We start from the raw sequence: 27,656 nt of genomic DNA on the forward strand, positions 1-27,656 counted from the left end.
CAAGGTTTCAGTAATAAATAATTATTTAATTAACAAGTTTTAAATAAGCATTCTTTAAAAAGACAATTCATGTAACAATGTAAATCTACTTTAAAAATAATTTTCAGAATCAAAGCAAGTTAGTGGATGCTCTTTGGATATGCTTCTTACACAATTCCTACACCCTGAGGTGACTTCAAGGACAGTAATAGTAATGGCATTTATAGATCACACTAGTTATACTTTGCAGATTCCGAGGTTGCAGAACGGAAAGGTTTTAGGGAAGGATCAATGTTAAACAGGCTCTCAGTATATGTGAGGACACTTTATATTTCATTGAAAAATTTGGCAAGCCTTTCCCAGCAATAACACCAAGTCTAAACAGTAACTTTGGTTCACGGTTTCTTAGTCGGGGATTTCTCCCAGTGGTCGGCTCTGCCTCTAGTCCCAAAACCCTCGCCTTTTAAGCAGGTATCTCCCATTCATGCACAGCCAAGGCTGTCAATCACACAGCAGGGTGGCTGTCCTGAATGGACAGCCAGCCAGCCAGCCAATCGGGACTGGTTGCATTCAGGCACTCCTAGGGACAAAGGACAGGGGAGTTTCGGGAAACTCACATCCTGCCTTTCCAGACACTGGAGCCAGAGGCGGGCTTCAGGGCGGATGCCCGCCGCCAAAGGCAAAACAAATAAAGGGCTGAAACCTGCCTGGCTCAGCGCACAGGGTAAAACCCAAGAAAGACCTTGCTAACAGAAAATGGTGAAAAAAAGACGACCAGGGACATTAACGAGATGGACACCCATGAGTGCTGTACTGCAGCCGAGGATTCAGCCTACTGTAGAAACAGACAATTTTAGGAAAACTAAACCACTTCCACCAGCCATTTAAAGTAGTGAGGGTAACATAAGTAGGATAAAGGGCTACAAGGTAACACACGAGCACGCCACATAAGATGGTGTCTACTGGACCTACAAAGAGAAAAGGCAAGTCAATTTCACTTTACTATTCTTGGGAACTATAGTTCACACAAAAAGAACAAGTTACTTTCTTACCTGGTAACGTTCTTTCGATGGGATGGTCCGACGACGTATTCCATATCTATGACAGACTCCCAAAGCAATACAAGAGCAAGGAGGAGGGAAAGAATTTAGAATCAAAATTTAGAATTGCCAATCAATTAGCAGAGCAAAGGACCGCCTTGCCAAAGACCAGATCCTGTCCTCGGACGGAATCGAGGGAATAGTGACGTACAAATGTATGTACTGAAGCCCGGGTGGCTGCATCACAGATGTTGCGAATAGGAACACCCCTCTGCAGGGCAGTAGATGCAGCCATACCCCTGGTAGAATGGGCCCGCAAGCCAGCCGGTGGGTCCTTACCCGCCAAGCGGTAACACTCCGAGATGGCCAAAATAATCCAGCGAGACAAAGTCTGTTTCGTCACAGCTTGCCCCAAACGCTTTCCAGCGTAACCAATAAAGAGTTGATCGTCCACTCTGACCCGGGACATGCGTGAAACATAAAAGCTTAAAGCTCTCCTAGGATCAAGCCTATGGAGCCTCTCCTCTTCCTTACCCGGATGCGGAGGAGGATAGAATGCCGGAAGAACAACCTTCTGGGCTAAATGAAATTCCGTCGCTACCTTCGGGAGAAAAGAAGGACGAACTCTAAGGACAACCTGTCCTTGTGAAAAACAGTGAAGGGTGGTTTAACTGAAAGTGCCTGTAACTCACTCACTTTGCGAGCGGAAGTAACCGCAACTAAAAACACAGTTTTCAGAGTTAACAGCCTCAAAGGGCAAGAATGTAAAGGCTCAAACAGAGCACCCATAAGAAACTTAAGAACAAGGTTTAAATCCCAACCGGGCACCAGGAAAGGTGACGGAGGGAACACATTAGTGAGCCCTTTCAAAAACTGTGAAAGCAAAGGGATTTTGAAGAAAGAACACTCTTCAGACGAGCGCTTAAAGATGGACAGCGCCGCCAGGTAACCTTTAATGGTACCCCCACTTGCAAGCCCTTGTGGGCCAAAGAAAGTAAAAAGGACGGAACCATGGGGATGTCACATGCAAAAGGATCCACATTCTGAACTCTGCACCAGTCGCAGAACTTACGGCAACGGTACAGAGACTTTGTTGCTGGCCTTCGGGCCGAAAGCAACACCTCCATCACGTCTTCAGGGAGGTCCCAATCCTTATACCTCAACCTTTCAGAAGCCAAGCGTGAAGGTTGAGGGATCTGACCTCTGGATGGAGAACCTGACCCCCCTCCTGTGAGAGCAGATCGTCTCGGTAGGGAAGACGACGTGGAGGGCAGATGGACAAGTCGAGAAGGTCCGGGTACCACGTCCTCCGAGCCCACGCCGGAGCAATGAGGATCATCCGGGAACCGATCTTCCGTAACCTCCGCAGCACTTGCGGGATGACGGGGACTGGAGGAAACGCATACAACAGCGGGAATGACCACTCCACCACGAACGCGTCTCCTAAGGCTCCTTTTGGAGGAAATTCCCACGAGCAAAACCTTTCGCACTTCCAGTTGACACTGGAGGTGAAGAGATCCACTTGAGGGGTCCCCCAAAGGGCGAAGATCTCCAGGAGAATCTCCTGAGCCAACTCCCACTCGTGAGAGATCGTGCTCTGCCTGCTCAGAGCGTCCGCCGTCACGTTGTCGTCTCCGGCCAGATGAACTGCCGAGATCGAAACTTCCTGCTGGATGGCCCAGAACTCGAGCTGCATCGCCTCCCTGCACAGAGGAAGTGACCCTGCCCCCCCCCCTTTTTGTTGAGGTAGTGCATGCCCACTGTGTTGTCCGTCAGGATCAGGACACTCTTTCCTCGCACAGTCGGCTGAAAAGCCTTCAGGGCTAGCCTGACGGCCCTCTGCTCCAACAGATTGATATGGAGTCTGGACTCCGACGGAGACCAACGACTGCTGACTGTCAGCCCGTTGGCATGAGCTCCCCATCTCGTGAGGGATGCATCCGTCACGATAGTCACCTCCGGCCAGGGAAGCCAAAATGGAGCCCCCTTCCTCAAGTTGCCTTCGACGGCCCACCACAGAAGGTCCCGGGCGACCGAGGGCGGCACCTGAACCGGGTCCGACATCCTGCCGGAGGACTGCGACCATTGCATCTTGAGTGCCCACTGCAAAGATTGCATCCGCAGGCGAGCCTCTGGCACCAGAAGAATGCAGGATGCCATGAGGCCGAGCAACCTCAAGAACTCGAACGCTGGGAGCGTCTGGGCATGCTGAAACGTGTGCACCATCTGCTGAATGTGAAGAGCCCTCACCTGGGGAGGAAAACACTGCCCCAGGGAAGTGTCGAGCACTGCTCCGATGTACTGGAGCCGCTGTGTTGGCGTCAAATGGGACTTCTTTAAATTGAGGGAGAAGCCCAGCCTGTGAAGGTAGTGGCAGGTGACGGACAGATGATCCAGGACTTGCTCGGGAGAGCTCCCCCTGATCAACCAATCGTCCAGGTAGGGGTAGACGTGAATCCCCCCCTTGCCTGAGATGCGCTGCCACCACCACCATGAGCTTGGTGAAAACCCTCGGGGCGGAGGTCAATCCGAACGGCAGGACCCGAAACTGAAAGTGCGAGTCTCCAACCGCGAACCTCAGGTACTTCTTGTGCTTGGGATGGATCGGCACATGGAAGTAAGCATCCTTGAGGTCGAGTGACACCAACCAGTCCTGAAGCTGAAGGGCCTGGAGGACTTGAGAGTAACCATCTTGAACTTGTCCTTCCTGAGGAGTTCGTTCAAACCGCTCAAGTCCATGATGGGTCTCAATCCCCCGTCTTTCTTCGAAATCAAAAAATAAGGGGAATACCATCCCTTGTTCCTCTCCGCTACAGGCACCAGTTCTATGGTGCCTTTCTCCAGCAGGGCTTGAATTTCCTGCGCAAGGAGCGGATCCGGACTCTGCAAAGAGAGGTTCCCCGGTGGATTGTCGCGAGGCCTGTGCCGAAAGGGAAGACAGTAGCCGTGGGTTATGATCTCCAGAACCCACACATCTGAAGTAATGGCACGCCACTCTACAAGATGCTGCGCCAGCCTTCCCCCAACCGGCGAACCATGGGGCATGGCCTCATGACTGAGTGGGAGCGGCTGCGGCGTTACCTGAGGGCAAAGAGGCAACTGCCCGAGCAGCCTTAGCACCACGGGTACCCTGTCGTCCACCTCTGGTACCCCTGCGTTGGCCTCTTTGACTGCCAGCTCCTCTCGCTTTACTGAAGGACGAGTAACAGCGAAAGGAACCACCCCTCCATTGCTGTCCCCTAGGACGAAAAGGCAGCGGTTGGCGAACTGCAGCGCCCAACGAGTTCGCTGCAGCTTTTGAGGTCTGCAACCTCTCAAGGCTCTCGTCAGCCTTGCTGCCAAAAAGGTGTTCACCGTCAAAGGGCATGTTGAGGAGCCGGGACTGCACATCAGGAGCAAACCCGACTTCCGCAACCACGCAAACCTGCGTATCACGGTGCTCGCCGCCATGGACCTGCTGACGCATTCAGCCAAATCCAAACCCGACTGAACGGACTCACATATGGCATCCTTACCATCCTGGACCATAGCAAGGAAACCATCCCGTTCGTCCCCTTCGGGAATATGTTCAGCCGCTAACGCAACACAGTTCCACAGAGTACGAGTGAAACGAGACAAGGCACAAATGGAGTTGGCCGCCTGAAGCGCCATACCACCAGAAAAAAACACTTTCTTCGCCCAGCCATCAAAATGTTTGTCGTCCCTATCAGGAGGGATGGTAGGGTACGACGCCCGCTTTGCCGGGGCCGCCTGCACCACCAAACTCTCCGGAGTGGGGTGCCTGGTCAAGTAGCAGGGGTCGCTACAGGCTGGACGATATTTTTGCGACAAGGACCTGCCCACCGCCGGGAGACTCTCCGGAGCAGTCCAAGCCGCCGCCACCCTTCTCTGTAAAGCCATATAGAACGGCAGTACCGGGTCAGTTGGGGGACCAACATCAAGGATGTCCGTGAGATCATCCTGCACAAACTCCCCTGGGGGAGCAGACCATCCCAAGTACTCAGAAACCCTAGCCATAAGGCGTCGGTACGAGGAATCGGCATGAGAGCCAGGCTCAGGCCGACAAAACCCCACCTGCGGAGAGGTGTCCAGTCCACTGGCATCATGCAGTGACTGCCTCAAATCGTCAAACTGACTATGGCCCGAGACAATTTCATCTGGAACCTGACTAGGAACCAGGCCATCAGAATCCTCATCCGCCTCTGAAATATATTCCAGGTGGCGAAAAGAAGGCACCCGAGAGTGCTTGCTCTTAACCAGAGCCTTCCTAGGGGGTTCCCCCGTGCCACGGGGTACCTCCGACACCCCAGCCACGAAAAGGCGTCGAGGGTGTCGAGTGAATCAACGCCGGCGTCGAGAGAACAGGCATCGGCGCCGAGAGGATCGGCGTCGACGTCAGATGCAGCGCCGCCAACATCGGCGGCATCGACACAGTCCTCGAAGCTGGAGCTCCGAGCGTGTCCTTCGACGACCTGAGCGTCGACGGCTTCGACGACTTCCTCGGAGCCGGAGCCTCGAGAAAGCCTGTCGACGCCCTTGACACCTCATACGTCGATGTCTTCTTCAAAGACATCACAGGTGCACACGGTCTCGAACGCGTCGAGGACCGGGACCTGGAACGGGTACGTCGAGAACGAGTTCCCTTGTCTGAACGGGACCTCTCCCGTAACTCGTGCCGACCACTCTTGCGAGCGGTGTCTCTCGACCTCTCACGACCGACCCCACTCGGGGGCACGGACGGCTTAGTACCCTGTGACTCAAGAATCGCCAGCATTTTCTTCCCGAAGGAAGCCCATTCCTCCGGCGTCGCACGGCTGGTGGGGTAAGCGACGTGCCGGGCAGAGTCCTCCGAAGAGGACCTGGAAGACGACCGGTGTCGGCGCTTCCGAGAATGCCTCGAAGAGGCTGAGGAGTGGCGAGACCGACTCCTAGAAGAAGACCCACGAGACTTCCGACGATGACGCGGAGAGTCACCTCTCAAATCATCCGTCGAAAGCCCCGCAGACTTCGACGTCCGTGGCTTGGACACCCGACCTACCGACAACTTCTTCTTACGTTCGCGTAAGGCTTTGGACGCGAGCGACTGGCAGTCGATAGTCATCCGTGTCGTGGGCCTCCCCGAGGCACCAGAGGCAGGCGTCGTGCGAGTCCGTCACCGACATCTTGGACCCACACTCCCCGCACTTCTTGAAGCCCGGACGCGGGGTCGAAGACGAAGTAGAAGACATCTTCACACAAAGGATTTTCACAAAAACGAACAGGTTCGAAGAACCGAGAAGAACAGAACTCCAAAGAGTCGAGGTGTTAACCAAAGCAACAGGTTCGCGGAAAAAACGGAACTGAGGTTACGGGCGTCGTGCGTCCTACTTATCACATCGGATGACGTCGGAGGTCCTCGACGACGGCGCATCGACGCAGGACGCAGAAAAAAGTTTCCGAAGCAGCACAGCTGTGGTGATTACATGTCATAGATATGGAATACGTCGGAGGACCCAATCCCCTCGAAACAGTATTTAAACCTTAAGAGAAATCTAAATGATTTCCCTGTGACACGGTAATGAAGCTGCTGTGTGTCACCATACAAAAAGTAGATGCCTATGGAGTGTGTCAGACTCCAAAAACAGTGGAAACACATAATCCATATCAGGTGAAAACACGAGAGTGTAGAGAAAAAGGTCCCACTCCAGGGTTAAAATTAAAAAGTCCTAAAGTCCAGCAAAAGAGCTGGGGGTCTCTAAGGTTGAAGGGAATTAGCACAAATGAAAATTCACCTTAACAGGCATCTGTAATTGATTTGTAGAGCACACAGCACCATATGTGCAGTGCTGCTGGGAGGTCCCATGGACTTCCCTTTTTTATTTTATATTATTTTCCCCATGAGAACTACTGTTCTCAAGTATAGTAGAATACTTTTTATCTTACCTACCTTTCTTTTGTGGGATCAGCACACACACCACCTTAGGTGGGGTGCCGAGGTCAGATACAAACTCCTTTCCCACTGCTCTGCTGACACTTTAGTTGCAGTAACAAACCTAAATGGCAGGTGGTAGGGGATACATTTGACTAATATTTATGTAGAAGTTACACGCCGGCTGTTTCCAAAGCTGCAGAAACATTTTCCCAAAATGGCCCAAGTCTTCCTTTATCACCATTTTTCACTTTTGTGTTCCTTCTTGGCCCTTCTACCATTACAGGTGGGGGTGGATCCTCTGAGTTTTGCCTTTGGCAGGATTTCTTTGTGAAGCCGATAAAAAGGCACCAAAAACACAAACTGGCAAGATAGTAAGAAGAATTCTTTGCTGGAGAGTCCCTCTCTCGAATACTGCTGCAGGAGACCATCCAGGGTCCCCCCTTTCGTCACCACAATTGTGTCGCTCCTTTGTTTTTGGAGTACTGTTTTTGCGGTTTGTGTGTTCACCCAAATCCAATCACCCATGCCTAACAGCGTGTGCCCCTCCAGGAAGACTTATCCAAAGCGTCTGTGCCTTTTCAAACAACTAACATGGCTACATACCTATACTAAGAAGATTCACATCAGAACTGTTGCACTTACCTTGACTTTGGCATTGCTGGTTCCACTACAGTAAATATTCCATTCCTACTGGGTTTGGCATTGCTCGTTTCCCTGTAAAACCTTAACTAAAGAACTCTATACTAGTTAGCGAAAGAAAGCCTAAACATTACAAAGAATTGCTACAGTGTTGCTTACCCGTTAATGTTGCTTCTTTACATTCTCGACTTACCCATCACAATAATGCTGATTGAACTAAGTGTTTTTACTTAACTGACTGAAGTTACCGAGTGTGTGGGTAGTAGAGTATACTGTAAATTACTCACCTGCTTGATTTCCTATTATCTATATATATTTGATGTTGATAGTGTTTCTTTAGTTGCCAATTGCCTTGTATATACATAAAATAAATAACTATTTTTGATAAAACAATAACTTTGTGAGTCTTTCTTTGGATCGATGTATGTTCTCATCTCTGCATTCTGATTTACAGCTCCTATTTCACCTCCAAAGATAAGCCTGGCTGCTCTGCCACTATCAACTTTGGGTAGTACAAACATATATTTGAAGTTGGGCCCTGAAACCAATGGATAAGGCTTATAGAGTTCAACCCAAATTGGACTTTAGAAAAACGTATCCAACATACATGCCCTATCCATTGGGCCAATAACATTTCTGTGCGAACTTCCCCTTTAAGACATTACCTTGCAGAAGGCTGCTGGGAAATCAGAGCTAGATTCAGATACCATGTGTGGGAAGGCTACATGCACGCTTGTCACACCCCGCTGTAGCATGCAGAAAACCGGACAAGATGCAGCTGTCCATTTAACCCAACATATGTAGAAACAAAAAAGGTGGGCATAAGTCTTTAGTGGAATATTGAACCTGGAACGTTTGTGCAGCTCATAGCAGAACAACACAAAGCCGCAAAATGGGCATCAGTAGATGAGATGCTTGAAGTAACCGGAAACAAAAGTTAGCTTTGCTGTAGGAGTGAAGGACCGCAAAAACAATAAATCCTTTGTTGGAGGTTATTTCATAAATGTAAAAAATGTGTGCATGCTTAAGGGAAAAAAGAAGCAGCAAGAGCTACATTGACATGCTAACAAATATTTCTGGTACTGAGCAAACAGAAATACCACCCCCCCCCCACCCCCCAACCCCCATCAATCAGATTGCACTTTTACATAGCCATACTAAACAAAAATAAAATCTTATTTTAAAGGAAATCCAGCAACTATTTGTCAGAATCGACTACATTCTCCAGTTCAGTGCAACAGTATTTTTTCAAGTGACTTTTGGCTACTGAGGTCTTCACTGTGTACCATGGCAGCTCTTATTGTTTGGTGTTCCCGTGCAACAGTCCTGGATGTCTGTACTTATCCAGGTCTGTAGCTCGGCAAACAAATGAATCTATGACAGGCATCTGTGCATTACATGGTCAAAGGACATGCACACATCTTATGTGGGGGAAGTATAATCGCAAAGATACCCATGTGTGGATGAAAGTGAGCTCTACTAATGCACCTATTATACTATGCTATAGGTAAACGGTCTTGGATTTTGGAATCAGTTTATAGTGTTGGTCTTCTTAGAGTTGCTCTACCTGCGCTTCGAATCTTCCATTAGGTGGCACATTTGTGAAGCAAAGCAAACAAAATGTTTCTAAAATGTTAAACTATACCTACGATCAAAAAAGAGACACGGAAAAGCCTTTATTAAATCACCATGCATTTGCACATTACTGCCGAAAAATGATTAGTAAACAACTGAAAACACAAAATTATTACCTGACAATCTCTTATGTAAAAATTTTCTGTTATTTGTATCTTCTGGTTTCTTTTCCGAAAATGGAGGGCTTGATAGAAGACCTTTTCCATTTGGTATGTGTCCAGGGGAAGGCAAGGGTGGCTTTGGTATTGATGGGCAATTAAGGCCAGTCTTTGAGGAACTCACAGTAACAGAACAAGTCGAACCAGCAGCAGGTTTTAATAGCACACCATCTATCTTTGGGTTCAAGTGCATCTTTTCCACTTTAACAGATGGTGTCATGCTGTTATTGGAAGGAAGCAACAAAAAAAAAAAAAATTATTGATAAAGAAATCAAAAACGATTCACACATAGATAAAAAGTAACCATGTTCTCTGCAGGTGTCACACTTTCAAATGAATAATTCCAACGATGCATTCAACATGCACAAGGTCGAAATATGTTTAAGCATAGTGTTGGTAGGGCGTTTGTAAGACACACGAGACAGAGGGCTCCAACTCTTAGTATAAGCCTGAACCACACAAGTTGTGTTGGTAGCAATTGCTGAGCAGCCAGGCTTATCGTAGAAGGGAGGAAGGGTTGTAAGCAGTACAAAGAAATTGAGTATACACATAGGCCAAAGAAACATGGACACACTAAAAGTTACATCTACATATTGGTTTATTTTACTTATACACCAAGGTAAAGTTAATTCTTCAAGAAGGTTAAGTACTATAGCATTCAATAAGCACACAGAAGGACCAATGCAAGATTCACACTAATTAAAACACTATGGTAAACTTTGAGAATGGCAGTATGCAATTCAAGAAGTAAAATTCTTCTGTAATAACCGTTTCAGGTGAAATAAATGATACAAGAACTTCATAAAGTAGGTAAATACTTTGCAATTATTTCACAGGGCCTTAGACGTTAGCAGTCCATTCCCATCTACTTAAGAGAGTCTCAGTCAGATTGGAGGTGAAACAGGCAAAGCACCAGCTGTAGAAAGTTCCAGAGGACGTTTTCAGCATCAAGTAATACTTGTTGGGGAAAAGGTTCAGGGACTTCGGTGAAGACTCCCTGTGGGCACACAGGTGTTAAGCCTGGGCGAACATGTATGGGCAAACTCAAAAAACAAACTAATCAGCACTCCAGCAAGACAAGAGCAGCAAAACAACTCTAGGTAAGTTCAGTAGTTTCACAATACCTTAAGTGAATAAAAGGATGCCCCCACGACGCAGCAGCAGACCCGGTCACCAGACCCTTGGTCAGGCAGACGAAAGAAAGGACACTGAAATGGATCTCGCAGTAGCAGTCGACTGAAGAGGCTTCAGTCAAAGGATTGTTTGTGGTTCTGTGATTTTGGTGCTCTTTTTAAGAAACCAGTGAAGGATTACCACCCGGTGGATTTGTCTCACTTTCTCTGTCCAGCACTCTGGTGAGGGGACATCAAGGAGTGGAATCTTGCTTCTGGAGGTCCGGAGGTCCGGAAGGAGTCCAATGTTTCGGGAGGATTCGATCTTCAGAAGACGATGCACTGCAAAGTGGCCATAGGTCCCAGGGTATCTGCTAGAAATTCAGGTCACCTCCACACTGGTCGGTCCCACCAGTCTAAAGGAGAGAGTCGTCCTCTTAGGAGTTCTCCTGATGCTTGGAAGAAGGGATCGAAAATCATCAATTACTCAGAAGGCATCTTCAGTCGTGCGGACATCTCTTCTCCGTCAATTCTTCAGTTCCAGGGGCTAGCTTGTCTTCACCCTCAGGATCCATGCCTCTTATGTAGGATTCCAGCCAATCAGCACCCCCATATGCACCAAACAAACTGGGTGGTGACTGCCCTTTCAGGACAACCAACCTACCAGTTGGAACTGGTTTCAGGCAAGCACAGCAGAAGACAAAGAACAGCAGAGTTTGAGTCCTCCCCCATTTCCTGCCCTCACAGACACAGTGGCGCCCTAGCTGGCTTCACAAAGGGATCCTGCCGAAGACAAAAGTAAAATCAGGACCTCTGCCACCCTGAACACCAGAGGAAGGAACAAGCCATCGTGAACTGGCAAAAAAAGAACAGCGTCACCATTTTGGGTCAACAGTCAGAGCAAAGATTGCACAGAAATAGGTAGGATAAAACCACTGCCACCAGCCATTCAGATTAGCTTATCGCTGTAACCAAAAAGTTACAAGAGTAGGGGGAAAGGGGATACTGTGTGAACCCTCTGCACTCAACATAACATGGGGTGTACTGTCCTTGCAATAGAAAGATGGGAAGGATACAAAATATCCCCTTATAACAAAAAATAAAAAGGGTAGCCAAAGGGCTCGGAGCAACACTGCACAGAGTGCTGTGTGAGGCAAAAGTCAAAGACAGATGCCATAAAAAGCATAACTCCAAGAAAAAGGATCCCAGAGGTGAGGTAAAAGAATGGGCAAGTGTGAGAAAAAGGTTCCCACTTACTCAGGAGAACAGACCAAAAATCCAATAGTCCAGCAAAAAGTACTGGGGAACTGCCATGTGGAGGAAAAAAAAAGCTACCCAACGCATACCAAATGTAACATTGCTTAATGCAATGCTCCCTACTTTATACAGCATACGGAATGAGTATCCTTGTGCATTCATGTGACAGCAATCTTGCTATTTTATAGGTACTACAAGGAAATTGAGGCAACAGAGGAATGATCTAATATTAGAGACTTGGTGATATACACATTTGGTAGTGGAGAATCGTTTTTATTTACATGATGTGCTAGTAGATCTAAATTTGGATATCTTGTGCACCACTAAGACCTGGCTGGTGGAACACACAATAGCAGCATTGAATGGCCTGTGCCCGTGCAGGTTATTTAGCTATTAAAGAAAACCGTACCGTGGGGCACAGTGGTGGGGTCACTATAATTTATGGAGACGCTCTTATTACAAATACTAAAAAGTCCTTTTAGAGTGAGATTGTACACGTGAAATGTCTTTGAAACACAGTATCTTCAGTGGATATGTTAATTGTATATCATCCTGCGGAGGCCAACACTCAAATTTCGTGGATGCAGTGGTGCAATTTATCCCTTTTTATTTTGAACTTGTTATTTGTGGGAGATTTTAATTTCTGGATGGACAATGTTACAAATGCAAGTCTGACTACTTTGATTCTCTATCAATTTTAGATCTGATCCAACTTGTGTCCGCTCCCACCCTCAAAGCTGGTCATACCTTAGATTGCATCTTTGACAAATCTGAATCTATTACACTAGATTCACCAAACCCCTTTCCTTGGACAGATCATGCTGGGACACCCTTTAGTATCAGGATATCCGAGTTGGTTGCCCTTTTTTGAGGGCTCTGAGCCTTCTGGTCAAACTCAGCTTCTGGATAAGTATTACTCTAAAATCAATACTACCGTGAACACTCTAGCCATGGTTCCACTAAGAGACGAAAGGTTGCAGGTAGAACACATAAGGGATACATTACTCACCGTAATCGTATTTGTGATGCTTGTATCTGCTTAGATTCACATGCCTTGCATAGGCCGACATTTAGTGGAAGCTGCAGAGTATTAGTTTGTTTTTCGAAACTCGAAAATGGGTGTCGACACAGGGTGTGCCAGTAATACTATCCCTAGTGTGACGTCCACTGTACCCATGATCCCTCACGTGTGTAGGACCCTCCGATTGTATTTTTTCAGACATGAGGTAGCATGAGGAGTAGCTCCAGTACAGATTATCCAAGCAGATAAGACTAAAAGCATCCATGCGCCTTCTCTCAAGAGGGGAGGAAGGGCGGGCGCATGTGAATCTAAACAGATACAAGCATCAGAAATACGATTACAATGAGTAATCTATCCCTTCTGTGGCTTGTGGAAATCTGCTTAGATCACATGCTGTGCATAGATTAGCAAGCAGTGTTAGAAGGAGGTGGGATGTGAGAAGGGTCATGAGCGAACAGGTGTCTTGGATACTCAAGTAGGACAAGCGGTTCTGTCTTGGAATGAGTGTCAATGCAGTAGGGCTGAGTAAAAGTGTGAAGAGAGCTCCATGTAGCTGCTTTGCAAATGGTGTCAAGGTGTACATTTGCAATGGAAGCCAGAGTGGCCCCAGTGCCTCTTGTAGAGTGGGCTCTTGGCGTAAAAGGCAGAGTTTTTTCAGAAAGGGAGTAACACAGTTGGATACATTTGACTATCCATTTCGAGATGGCACCTTTAGAGACAGGATCTCCCTCTCTGCCTGTAGCTACGGAGACCAACAGTTGGTCTGTTTTTCTTAGCGGTCTGGTTTTGTCTACATATTAGAGGACCGCTCTTCGCACATCTAGAGTGTGTAGTTTCACCTCAGCAGAGCTTTTGGGTTCTTGGAAGAAGGCCAGTAGCTCAATGGACTGGTTAATGTGGAATTTAGAAATGAACTTGGGTGAGAACCTAGGATGAATTTGTAGAACCAGTTTATCCTTATGAACAGTAAAGAAAGGATCCTGCACTGACAGCCTGAATTTCACTGACCCTTCTTACGGATGTAATGGCTACTAAGAAGGCAGTTTTATAGGTCAGGTGTTTGAGACTGGCTTTATGCATGGGTTCGAAGGGGGCCCCCCACCGCATCAGTTTAGCAAGCACCACATTAAGGTCCCATATTGGTGGTGGGTTCGAAATTGGAGGGTCAAGTCTCTTTATCCCTTCCATAAATGCTTTAACCACTGGTACTTTCCACTACACCTTGTTATGGGAGATGGTGTAGGCTGACAGCGCCAACAGGTGTACCTTTAGTGAATTAAATACCAATCCTGCGTCAAGCAGGTGGAGCATGTAAGTGACAATACTGGAAGGAGTGCAATCAACCGGGTTGATATGTTTATTCTGGCACCAGATAACTAATCTTTTCAATTTATTAAAGTAACAGTGCCTTGTGTTTGGTTTCCTTGATTCTCTTAGGATATCCATACATCTCTGTGGCAGGTTGAGTTGTCCAAACTCTGACTTCAGGAGCCATGCTGCCAAGTTCATTGAGCTGGGTTGAGGATGCACTGTTTGACCTTGGTGCTGGGATAGTAGGTTGTGCCAGCACGGGAGTCTGATGGGTTCGCACACTGCTAGTCTGCGCAGGTGTGGGACCCACGGTTGTCTCACCCACATGGGAGCAACTAGGATGAGCGTCATCGATTCCCTGTGCATCTTGTTGACCACCTTCCTCATGAGAGGCGTTGGTGGAAAAGTCTAGGCAAACATCCCAGACCAGTTCATCCACAGGGCGTTCCCCTTGGAGTCTGGCTGGGGGAACCTGGATGCAAATCCTGGGCATTGTCTGTTTTCGCTTGTGGCAAATAGGTCTATAGTGGGGAAACCCCACTGTGAGAAGAGGTCTTCTAAGACTTCCCTGTGCAGACACCATTCGTGTTCTTCTGGGAGGGGATCTCTGCTCAAAGCGTCTGCTAGTGAATTGAGATCCCCTGGACCATGTTGAGATGACAGATAAATGTTCCGTCTGAGTGCCCATGTCTAAATTTTCTGGGCAAGCTTGGACAGATTTGGCGAACGAGTTCCTCCCTGCTGGTTTATGTAAACATGGCTGTCGTGCTGTCTTAAGATCTGCACTGACAGGTTCATCAGGTGGGGTTCGAACGCTCGAAGCGCTCTGAAGACTGCCAGACGCTCTAGCAGATTGATGTGATTCTTGGCCACTGTGTGAGACCAGAGACCCTGAACTGTGTGGTGAAGGAGGTGTGCTCTCCACCCCGATAGGGACGTGTCTGTAGTGACTACAGCCTGCATCTCCAGATCAAAAGAGGGTTTCCCCTTTGACAGGTTCTCTCTCGTCTACCAGTGAAGACTTTGTACGTGTTGGCGAAACGACCACTAGATCGTCCCACTGACCAATTGCCTGAGACCATTGTTTCACCAACCATTCCTGCATTGATCGCATGTGCAGGCGCGCGTGTGGAACCAGGTAAATACATGACGCCATTATACCTAGCAAACGCATCGCTTTGCGCACCCTTATCTGACGACCGGGCTGATATTGAGGAATTTGCAGTAGTATATTCCAAATTCTTTCCTCTGATGGAAAGGCCAACCCCTCTCGAGTGTCTAGGACAGCTCCTAGGAACTGTTTGGAGGTGCTTGGCACCAGGCTTGATTTTTTTTCTCATTGATAGAGAAACCCAATTCTAAGAGGAGGTCGATAGTTCTTTGGATGTTGGATCTGCAAACTTACTGGGGTTTCCCCCGTGATGAGCCAGTCGTCCAGGTAAGAGTACACTGGGATTGCCTCCCGGCGTAGGTGAGCCGCCGCCACCACCATCAGTACCTTGGTGAATACCCTTGGAGCCGAGGCTATACCGAAAGGCAGCACCTTGAACTGGTAGTGCTGACTGTCCACCTTGAAGCGCAAGAATCTTCTGTGTGCTGGGAACATGGAATATGAAAATAGGCATCTTTCATGTCCATTGTTGCCAAGTAATCCCCTCTTTTTTAGGAGGGGGATTAACTCTTGGAGAGTAGTAATGCGAAATGTTTGGGGCTTGACATACTTGTTTGCAGGGCGTAAGTCTAATACTGGGCGCATTGTCAAATCTTTTTTTGGCACAAGGAAGTAAGTTAAATAACCTTGTTTACCTGGTTGCCCAGGACGAGTTCTATCGCGTCCTTTGCAAGAAGATTGACGATTTCCTCCAGGAGGATCTTTTGGTGGTCCAGGGAATGTATCTTGTCTCTGAGGGTGGTTGCGGGGGCGCTGCAGCAGTTCGATGCAGTATCCTGCGGGTACTGTGGAAAGCACCCATCTGTCCGATGTGATCCCTTCCCATTACTGGGTGAAGTTGGAAATGCGCCCCCCTACTGGGGATGCGTGGGAAGGGACCCCGAGTGGAACGTCACTGTTTGCCGGGTGGCGTACCGCCTCTGGCTGGGCTGCCTCTTCCTCTACCACAGCTCCTCTTATTACCTCTGCCGTAACTTTGGGTAGTCTGTTGGTTGCCACCCCACGATGTAGCCTGCCCCTGTGTGTAATTGGAGCCCATCTGGCAATTCTGGCCGTGTGAGCGACGAAAATTACTATTCCCTCTTTGGTTCGTGGGCTTATTAGTCAATTGTCCCAGGGACTTAAGGGTATCGTACTTGTCTTTGGCAGTTTTGAGTGCATCCTCTACTACTTTGCCAAACAAGACATTCGGTTCCACCGGCATGTCGATAAGGGTAGCTTGGGTCTCAGGTTTAAACCCTGACTGTCTAAGCCAAGCGTGCCTCTTAGTGACGGTGCTCTCTGCTATGAGCCAGCCTGCATTATCAGAGGCGTCAAAGGTCGTCTTTAGAATGCAACCGGACATGGCTCTGCACTCTGACGCGATCTGGGCTAACTGGCCCTTTAGTGTTTCCGGTGCGGAGTCAATGAGAGCAGCTACTTGCTCCCACTGGTGGCAATTATAACTTGCCAGCAGAGTGGTGGTATAGGCAATTCTTGCCTGGTAAGCGGAAGTGGAGGCCACTTTCCTTCCTAACCCATAAATCCTCTTGCTCTCCTTGTCTGGGGGAGCTTCAGATGCTGATAGAGGTGTCCCCGCTCTTTTTCTGGTGTTAGTGACTAACAAGTTGGACTTAAGTTGACCCCTTATGTAAACTGGGCCTGACTGGGCGGCCCTGAACATCTTTTCAATTCTGGGGTTTACAGCCCTGGTGAGATTAGGGGTGAGGAGGGAAGGATCAATTCTTCATTGGATGGACTTCAGAATCAGAATGGCTTGGGCAATGGGTTTCTTGTCCCCCATGATCTCGTCTGCAGAGTCCCTCTCTTCTTGCGCCCCTTGAGTGTCTATGTGGAAGTGCTCTACCGCTCCAGCTAAAGCCTCATTTAGAAGGGGCTGGTTATCTACTGGAGAGTCAGTAACCTGTGGTTCTTTGTGAACAGGAGAGTCTATATTGTAGACTTCTGCCTCGTCTTCCTCCTCCCCATCTTGGCCCTCGTCATCTCCATAATAATTGACTCCTGTTTGGTAGTCCAATATTTCTATGTCTGGATCCTCACCATACTGCTGGTAAGGTTGGATGTAGTAAGGGTCTGAAATCAGGCCCTGAGTTGGAGTCTCAAACCGAGGTCTCTTATTAGGAGGCTGAGGGTCCCTGGATCCTGAAGGAGTAGCGTTGTCATGGGTACTCTGATAACTGAGGAAATGTTCTGGGTTTTTTCGTAGAAATCAGCCAGGGAAGACATTCTCCTCATTACCCTATGTATGTCCTCACTGCTCCATTCTCTGGAGCTGGGGATGACAACCTCCTGTTGAGGTGCCTCTTCTATACCCATTTCCTGAGGAGTGGGAGGGATAAGTTTGGGTTAAGAGACAGGGACAGGGGTCTTGGATCTATCCTTATCTGAAGACTTGTGTCTGTCCTTGTGCACCTGGGGTGCAGAAGTTAAGTGTTATGACTTTCTGCTGTTTATCCACTTCCCCTTGAGTAGAAGAGTGTTTTCCTGATGTTTTGACCCTATCTGAACTTTTCGACGCCTGGCGTCGAGGTTCAGGGGTGTGTAGGGTACTCTCTGAATCTTTCGAGTGTGCACGTCGACTTTCGGAGGCAGACGCCGAACGGGCTGCCGGAGCCGACTCCAAGCGTGCAACTTGGGTGTGGAGGTCGGATTCGTCATCTGACGAATACACCTCAGTGACTTTGGGGAGCGAGGCACTTTTGGCAACTGTGGACAGTTGCCGTGTGTCGTGCGGCGATCTGTACCTGGAACTCCCAGGACACACTGATTCTGTGGACCGCTCTCTATGTGCCTCTTTCTTCCGAGAACTCAACATGCGTGTCGCATCTCGGCTGGCCCTAGTGTGTTTAGGTGTAGTAGTTTGGGTAGCGCTCGTGTCGCTGGGTGTGGTCCCCATAACTGCCCCACCAGACAATCATCCGAGGTCGGGGACTAACGCTTGGGTGTCTTTCGACGCCCCCGTGCCCTCGCCGTCCGAAAGTGCGGCGTTTCTGCGATCACTGAAGGCACCCACCACTTCCATGGCCTCGAGCTGCCTGGCGTAGTGGGCCCAACATTTAGTGGAGCGGTCCTTTAGTGTTTTTGCCTTAAACAGGCTACACGCTCTGAATTTAGCTTCGGGGTGGGTCCCGAGAAAAACAGAGCTTACAGGTGGCGTGTGAGTATGTTTCCACCCCCACTCTCCCTACTTGCAGGGCGGAGGCCAGAGGCCTTCTGAGGCCCGTGCCGAGGCCAGAGGCCTTCCGAGGCCCAAAGTCCATCGTTGCAGTCTCGACATTTGTTTTGTTCTTCAGACCGGCGTCGATCTTCGGATCTCGACGTGGGAGTGAAAGAACGGGGAAATAAATATGATTTGTAGCAAAATGGCTGAAAGCCAGGGAACTCCGCAACAATGCTCCTGACAAGTATGGCGGAAAAAAACAATCTGAGGGTCCTACACGAGTGAGGGATCATGGGTACAGTGGACGTCACACTAGGGATAGTATTACTGGCACGCCCTGTGTCGACGCCCATTTTCGAGTTTCGAAAAACAAACTAATACTCCGCAGCTTCCACTAGATGCCGGCCTATGCACAGCATGTGAACTAAGCAGATTCCACAAGCCTCTGAATTGTTGTTTCTCCTGCATGCTTAAAGCTGAAAAAAAAGGGCAGAGAAAAAGAATTATAATTGGATTTGTTTTTAATATAGCGCTTAATCTAAAGCGTTTTATATAGAAAATATTTACATACATTGCTATTATTACCCAAATTAAATTGGTACTCTTTATCGACCTAGGAAGGTTGAAAGGCTAAGTTGCCTTTCCAGAATTCGAACCTGCAGATCAAACAGATTACAGCAACAAACGTTTAACCTGCTGAGCCTTCTTACCAGCGTTCTGACCAAACAAGCGAAATGTGCATACAAGCAACACCTGGTTATCTACATAAAAATGATAACGCAGTCAAAACAGACATTTCTCCACTCGCATCTTCTCCAGTTCAAATATTGCACAAGAACTCTTTAAAGTTTTGGCTGAGCTACGATCTTTGGCTCTAATGTCGTCTGTTACTCCATCTCAAACCACCTGCGAGGGGATGCCACAATATTTTTGGGACAAAATTACTAAAATTAAAAATGAATGAAATGCGACTAAACCTGGGATCAATCCCCTCTCTGCTTTGAGATATGCAGACGGTGACCGCTCCAACAGAACTGTTTTCTTCTTTCAGTCCTGTCTAAGTCTTTTTTGCTTGAGGTGATTGGGCTTACGAGCACCGGCCCACCACATGACCCCTGCCTGGCAAGGATTCTAAAGAATGTCTGAACAGTGTTTGATCCAGACCTAATCTTTCGATAAATAGCTCGTTTGATATGGGCTTAGTGCCAGCACACCCTTGGAGGGTTTCTGTGATCCCTTTGCTTAATAAAGGGTAATCAGATACCACTAGGAGGCGCAGGACAAGATGGCTTCTTGAGACCGCAGCTCCTGCTCCCTCCAGCTTACCAGAGATGAAATGGAGCATCCAGACCCACGGAGGTTCCCGAGAGGCGATAGCCGCCCACATTGCAACGACCGAGGCACCCGTGGGTGTGATTGTAGCTCCATGCACGGGAGTAAAGAGTGGCAACACGGAGGGGCCTCCTCCCGGTGTTGTCAGCGTAAGGTGGGCATCGCGGCCTGGAGATATACGGCCGCGGCGTGTACTACAGCTGCAGCCCAGAGAGTAGGAACGCTGCACGACGGAGGCATCCCGGGACAGAGCGCTGAGGCAGACGAGGTCTCTGATCCAACTCGTGGGCCAGGCAGCACGCCCAACTACAGAGCTGCAGGCGGACCCCAGCTGGGCCATCGGTTGGCGATGCTGGTCCGCCGGGGATGCAGATGGAGGCAGGAAGAGTCCAGATCGGTGTCAGCCCGCACAAGAAGTGAAGGAAGGAGCCTGAGGAGAGAACACCAGACGGGCACGACCCAGCAGCAGACACACGCAGCAAAGGCAAAGCGCCCGTAGGGGCAGTGACGGCAGAAGACCGAAACGAGCTGCTCACCGCCCAGACCACATGGAGCGGGGAAGAACCGTGGCCGCAGGGACAGCGCTGGAGGTTGGGAGCTGGTGAAGGAGCGAGGAACGAGTGCGAAGGGGAGACACCCCCCCAGGGGTCACTCGGCTCCAAGAAGTGCACAGAACTGAAGACAATGAACCCAGGAGACAGCGGGTAAAGCTCCAAGAATATTGGAGTAGCGTGCGGGATATCACCCAGCAACAACCGGGAGTTCAGCCCCCCAACTGACTGAAGCGCGCTGGGTATCGGCCTGGCAATAGAGCAGACGCAGCAACTTTAAAAGAGGGAAATCATCTTGCAAGAAGGTGTGTGTGAGTGTGTGTGTGTGAGTGTGAGTGTGTAAGCATCCACACATAAGTAGGTACGTGCCTTTACCCCAGCCCCTTCAAAGCAAGTAGGGCGGGGTGCAACTGGACTTGTGCAGGGGTGAGAGGAAGGCGCAGAAAGGGACCGGGACCAGCAGGAACAGCGCAGGGGCCGAGAACCGAGAAGCAGCAAATGGATTACACACCACTGCGAAGCACCGGAGCGGCCACACAGATCCCCATTCCTGCACACAGAGGGGGTAATGGATGATACTGCCAAGCGGGGCAAAAAGGACAGCCCTTCACCAGCATACTCAACATTACTACCCCTTAGATGCCCATAGCCTCCGCGACACTGCACTGTCCTGAGAAGTGACAATGAGAAGTAACAGAGGGCACACTCAGGGCCCCCTGGGATCAGAGTGATGGGAGACACGAGAAGGGAAGCCCAGGATGAGTATACAGAGGAGACAGTAAAGAAACCAGAGGGAAGAGAGGATTAGAGTGCACACTGAGAGGAAGGATAAGAAGGGGTGCACCAAAGTTTGTGCCCAAAGGAGCGTGACAAGCACACAGGGAAACAGACCACAATGGCTACAGGAATCGACCTCTCCCAAATCTCTACCAAAGAGGATACAGGACATATTCTAGCAGATATTAAGGCCCTGAGAGGGGACATTCAGGCTTCGCTGGCCGACCCGGCAGGCAGAGTGTCCGCAATTGAAGGCAAAGTAGAAGCATTGGAACATAACCAGCTCAATGCCGATATGGTGGAGATGCGCCTGGACGCTAGAATGACGGAGCTGGACCTTAGGAAGGAGGAAATCAAATAAAAATAAAAAACTGACCTCGAAAATAGGGAGAAGAAGAAATAAGAATACTGGGCCAGAAAGAGTCGGACACAGACGCCGAGACAAGTCGAAGAAAAGCTACAAGTGCTAATTCACCAACTCTTTGCAACAGGAAGGGCAAGACTGTGCAGCTGGAAAGGGTGCACAGGGGTGGAAAACCTTATGGGAACGGCCCCCGCTCCATTGTGGTCACGTTCTTAAGCTATAGAGAGACAAGCAGTCCTAAATAGAGCTAAGCAGCAACAGGAAAATGAATTTGAAGGCTCTAAAGTCTCCATATATCAGGACCTCTCCAATTTCACACTTGGTAGGAGAAGAGGCTGCAGGCCACTCACTACTTGGCTACATGAGAGGGAGATCCGCTACAGATGGGGTTACCTGTTTTCACTGGAATTTGAGGCAGAAGGAGTCGAATACAGATTGACGTTGATCGAAGAGGCGGAGCAAGCCCTGAGACACCTCAAGTCAGACACGGGAGACCAGTTGAGAGGCCCCCTGGGCCTGCAGGACCCGACCTCTGTGAATCACATACTTGACCAGCGCCAGGACCACAGAAGAGCCCAGACAGGACAGAAACTCATGAGGCTTAATGGCCCTTCGCCTAGAAAAGATCCAGTGCTCCAAGAGAAGAAAGGGGACTGAGATGAAAGCAAAGAGTAAGTAAGAGGCTATGTATGAAGCAATGAAGCTCAGGCGGATGCAAAGGTAAATGAGGAATAACTGCTGGACGGAGGATATTCTAACCTCTCCAAAGTGGACCCCGGTGAGAGAGGGGCCGTCTCACATTTGATCGTTCATACCTCCACATTGGAGGGATTTACTTTTTGGGGAAGTTATATGATTCAGTACCAAGTTTAAAAGGGCAACCGGCACCAAAAGGGCAAACCTACACAATTCTGGGCAAGTCCCATCGAGGGGAAAAAACAAACCTTGAGGCGACACCAATCTCTGGTTATGCAATGGCAGTGATAAAAAAACAGAACCAGCTATGGGGGAGAGGAAGGGCCTGAGGGTGGGCACCCTAAATGTAAAAGGGCTGAACTACCCAGCCAAAAGGTCGTTGGTAACAAGGGAATTCCGGAAGGCCTCCCTGGATATCTTATTCCTGGCAGAGACCAGACTAGTGCAGGGAGAATAACTGGAGCGGAGGAGGAGGAGGAGGAGTAGGAAAAGTGCATTGGGCTTCCAGACCCGTGAAAAAGGGAGGGGTAGGAATAATCCTCCATAAACAATGTCGGATCCAAGACTGTGAGCCACTAATGTGCTGGAGAGCAGACTGTTAATAGTAGAGGGAATACTGGAGGGCGCAAGAGTGCTACTGGCCGCAATAGGTGCCGCTAATCAGGGACAAGAAGGGTTGATAAGGGAAGCACTAGACAAAATACATGAGCAGGAAGCTGACCTATTTATTATTGGTGGATATTTTAACGTCTGGGCGAATGAAACATGGGACAGAAAGACTAGGAAGGGTAGTATGGATAAACGAAAAGACAGATGGGGTCACCTGGGACATGCAATGGAATGCTATGAGTTGGTAGATGTATGGCGGCAGAAACGCCCAAGGGAAGAAGGTTATACGTTCTACCCCCCCCCCCCCCCGCCCCACACAAAACTTATACGAGAATAGACTACCTCCTTCTCAACAAGGAGCAGAGCTCGAGACTGGTTTAAAGTACTATAAGACCTATGGGTTGGTCAGACCACGATATGGTGATGGGCTCCCTTGAAACTTCTGGGTTATACAGACCAAAGCGTATGTGGCGATGTAATGACTCGCTCTGGAGTGACCCTCTCTTCTCGGACCACCTAGCCGAGGGAATAAGTGAGTACTTCAAATTAAATGACACAGGGATGCGAGTTCGGACACAGTGTGGGATGCAGGGAAGGCTACCTGGAGGGGTAGATTGATAAGAGAGGGGGCAAGGAAGAAGCGGGAGAGAGGCTTGGTAGAAGGGAAACTCCGTAAGGAAATAGCAGAAGGGGAAGAGGATATGCCGGGAAAGGAGACAGTGGAACCTAGAGAGAAGGTACTGGCTAAAAGGGCAGAGTTGAGGGCTCTGGTTTTGGGCAAAACGTTATGGAAATTGAGATACTTGAAACAGGAATATTACGAAAAAGTTGACGAGGCAGACGCGCTCCTGGTCGCTAGAGACTGATCCAGAGAGGAGAGCAGTGGGTCACAAAGTTGCAGGACCCCATTGTGGGGGAGGGAGACAGGCACACGCTGAGTGCTATAGCGGAAGGATTCGCACAGTACTATGAAACGCTATACGCTGCAGAGGAAGTTGGGCCATACTTGAGCGATGTGCATAGGAGCAGACTCGCACTGCTGGAGAAACATTTAGATAGCCCGATTACTGAGGAGGTCCAGAATGCAATTTCCAGCCTTCCCAGTGGGAAAGCCCCGGGACAGGACGGATATACGATAGGATTTTACAAGAAATACTCAGGAACCCTGACACAACATCTGGTCAAATTATACAATCACACCCTGGAGACAGGAAAGGCCCTGGCATCGTTTAGTAAGGCCCTGATCCCCGTTATCCCAAAGGAGGGACGTGACCCGTCCCACTGTTCCTCATACCGCCCGATCTCCCTCTTAAATGTGGACAAAAAGATTTTCACCCGCATTCTGGCGACGAGATTTGAGGAGAAATTGCTGCGTGTGGTACATCCTGATCAAACAGGGTTTGTAACAGGGAGGCAGGGGCCGGACGCAATCAGGAAGACTATTCATCTAATGGAGCACCTTAGGGAAAAAGCACCAAGTTTAGACGCAGAGAAGGCATTTGATAGAATGGAGTGGGCCTTTCTCTTTGGGGTCCTGCGGAAAATACAGGTAGGAAAGAGGATGTGTAGGGCAATTAGAGCCGTCTATATGGGACAAACAGCCAAAGTAATGGTCATTGGGGTTACATCGTGCGAATTCCACCTGACCAGGGGCACCAGACAGGGTTGCGGTTCTCGCCCCTACTGTTCGCCCTGGCTATGGAGCCCCTGGTGGAGAGGATAAGGCAGGACAACGGGATAGAGGGTATTGTAGTGGGGCAGCAGATGTACAACATTAGAATGTACGCAGATGATATCTTATGTACATCTCGGACACGGGAGACTCTTTACAGAGAGCACTTTGGGTCATAGGAAAATACGGAAAGGTGTCAGGCTTTCAGATAAATATTGATAAGTCGACTATCCTTCCCCTGGGTGAGGGCACACCAGAACAACTGCTGAGATAGTCAGGCCTGGGAACACCAATTTAATGTATAAGATACCTACAGGTGCAAATACCGCGGAGGTTGGAAAGAATTTACGAATGCAACTTCCTCCCACTTCTGCATAGACTAGCAGGTGAAATGGAAAAATGGGTGAAACTAAATCTCATGGCTTGGGCAGCTAAACACGCTTAAAATGGTAATTCTTCCCCGAATAGTATATTTATACCAAGCACTCCCGAAAGACATAATACTTTCTGTGGCAAGGGGGAAAGCAAAGGGTATCCTATAAACTGCTGATTCAGCCAAAGGAAAAGGGAGGGGTGAGACTACCTGAGATGAGAACGTATTATAGAGTGGCCCAGTTCAGGGCCCTGGTCCCCCACCAGCGTATGGATAAGGACACTTGGGGGAGTGGTTGTGGGCGCCTATGAAGGCAATGCCGAAGGAATCCACTTGCATAGAACTCTAGGCCCATTACTGACGCTATGGAGGGATAGGAAAGAGATGAAAGGGGTCATGAGGTGGCCTTCCCCACTGAGCCACATATGGCTGCCACCCATACGGGATAATATACCAGACCATGGGCGTTTCCAGGACTGGTTTGAAGCAAGCCTAGAGAGGGTGGGCAGGTTCTTAAGAAGGATGGGTTTGTGGGGATAGCAGACCTAGAAGCAACCCTGGGGGTCGGCAACCTGTCTGTCTTTAAATATTTGCAACTGAAGGGGGCACTAATGTCAGAGAGATGGAAGCAGGAATTGCAGAGGGATCTGACACACACAGAGCGAGTGCTAGACGCAGCGAAGGGTACTAAGGGTCTCATCTCTTAGATGTACCAGGTGCTATTGGATGCTTGAGGGGACGAGGTATATACACTCAAGGGACGGTGGGAAAGAGACATGGGAAGGGAGATAGATCCAGAACTATGGAAGACGCTCTGCCTGGATGGCAATCGAACATCAGTGGCTTGCCAGTACAAGCTGCATGGGCTCAACTGCTATACAGGTGGCAATGGGACTCGGCAAGGTTGGGGAAAATGTACCCAGGGCAAACCCCAACTGTTGGAGGAAATGTGGTCACAGACTATTGGCATATGTGGTTGAACTGTGATAAGGTACAACAGTATTGGAAATAATTGTTGGGGTGGATCAGGGACCTGGACGGGGTAGAAAGAAGGGTGGATCCACTACTGGTGCTGTTTGGAACCGAAACGGCAGAGAACTGGGTGAAACTCCCGCATATACCGCACTACCTTCTGCTGGCAGCTAGGGCATGTCTGGCAAGTGGATGGAAAAGGGATATCCTCCCGAGTGAAAAGGAATGGGCAGCCAAGGCATTCGACCTTTACAGGATGAGGAGTTAACGAGATTAATACACAATCGATCACTGACGAAGGCTATTGAATGGGCCCCATTCCTGGCGAAATACAACCCAGAACATTTACGAGAGGTAGAGGAGGTAGGTGGAGCAGGTGGTGGACTAGGATGAATGTTGCCGGGGCAGGGAGCTAGCCCAATCAGTGGCCAGTATGCACAGGGGAGCACGAACGGATGGGGACGAACATGAATGGGTCAAAAATTGGTTGAACTCTGGATGCTTCCGCCCAGGCCCTCGAACCTCAAGCTACAATTGAAGAGACCGGAACAGAGATCCTGGAGGGACTGAGAGAGATTGCCGTAGAATGGCCGGAACACTGTTGGGTATAGGAAGGGGTGGAGTGTTCAAAATTGGTTGGGAGGTTAGGAGAAAAGTTAGAAATCTCGTTGGTATCGAGTAATATGAAGATGTCTGCAGGAATCCTTCATTGAGCTGTAAATGTGTAGATGCCAATATAAATGATTTAGAAAAAAAAAGTAATTAGATCCCAAACAGTTATCCAACCATCGCCCTATTTCTTTGCTACCGTACTCCAGCAAAATCTCAAGTCAAAACATTATGGAATCCTTCTTTCAACAAGATATTAGAGGCGTATCGGCCCGCTTAAATAATAAGCTACACTAGACATTTAAACAAGCAAATTGCATATTGGAAATTGCTTGGAGTGAGCACTTTCGGAAGCTGTAGTTCTTACTCCCAAATGAAGTTCCTTTTGTCACACCAGACATATTACTGGATTTAAACCATAGAATAACTGAAGGATTTGAGGGCCTGTTGTCCAGATGGGATCCCAAATAATGTATTAAACACAAATGTACTGTGTTCTAAAATATTGATGGCTTTATTTTCTCATGTGGCTCTCGAGGGTGGGGCCTCATGGTCTTGGCAGAGAGCCATTGTTCCAAATTATAAAAAGGGGAACAGGGACTCGATCGAACTACAGACTGATTTCACTAATAGCTGTTTATTCTCTGCCTTAATGTAACTAGCGCCCAGATGCCTGCAGGCTGGGTGCACTTCTACAAATGCCAAATAAAAAATAAAACAATCTATTGGCACTTGGCCCATCTGATACTAGCTTTCCACCTGGCTTGTCCTGCTCCCCCCCCCCGCACCTGCCCACCCCCGGGTCTAAAGTTACTTCTAAGAGTAATAAAACAGACAAAAGTAGTAATTGTTCAGTTGAAAGCTGTTTTCATCATCCTCATTTTCTACTGCTAGATCAGCAGTAGCCCGCTAACATTTTTTCACTTAACAGATTCTTCCTCAGCTGCTCTATGCTTAATGGAAACCTGGTTCACTCCTGCATCTGATCCAGATATGCAGATGCTGCCCTCAAACTACAGAATTGTACATCTCGATAGGATTACTTTAGTAGACAACCTGCCTTGTGAACTTTTCCTAGTGCATCTCCAAATGATTCGAATCACATTTTGCTAGTTTATCGCCACACCCCCCCAACCGTTCGTTTTTGCTGGTAATTTTAATCAATTTGTGTCTCATTTGGCATTCTCTTATTCTAAGCTCACTTTGATGGGCGATTTTAACTTTTGGCCTAACAATCCAAATGATGCTAATTGCAGGAATTTGATTATCTCATTGGCTGATATACACCTTCATCTGCACTCCCCTTT

The 27,656-nt window shown here is 48.7% G+C and overlaps 1 protein-coding gene across 1 annotated transcript in view; it reads right to left on the minus strand.

Annotated features, from left to right (window-relative positions):
• The window catches only part of ATXN7 (ataxin 7), a 950,731-nt gene that overhangs the window by 409,399 nt on the left and 513,676 nt on the right, over window positions 1-27,656 (minus strand). Inside the window, exon 5 of the mRNA XM_069643713.1 lies at window positions 9,321-9,583. Coding sequence (XP_069499814.1) covers window positions 9,321-9,583 — 263 coding nt within the window. The remainder of the gene's footprint in view (window positions 1-9,320; window positions 9,584-27,656) is intronic.

Source organism: Ambystoma mexicanum, chromosome 2p, assembly GCF_040938575.1.
Source record: "Ambystoma mexicanum isolate Mex_15411 chromosome 2p, UKY_AmexF1_1, whole genome shotgun sequence".
Taxonomy (NCBI): domain Eukaryota; kingdom Metazoa; phylum Chordata; class Amphibia; order Caudata; family Ambystomatidae; genus Ambystoma; species Ambystoma mexicanum.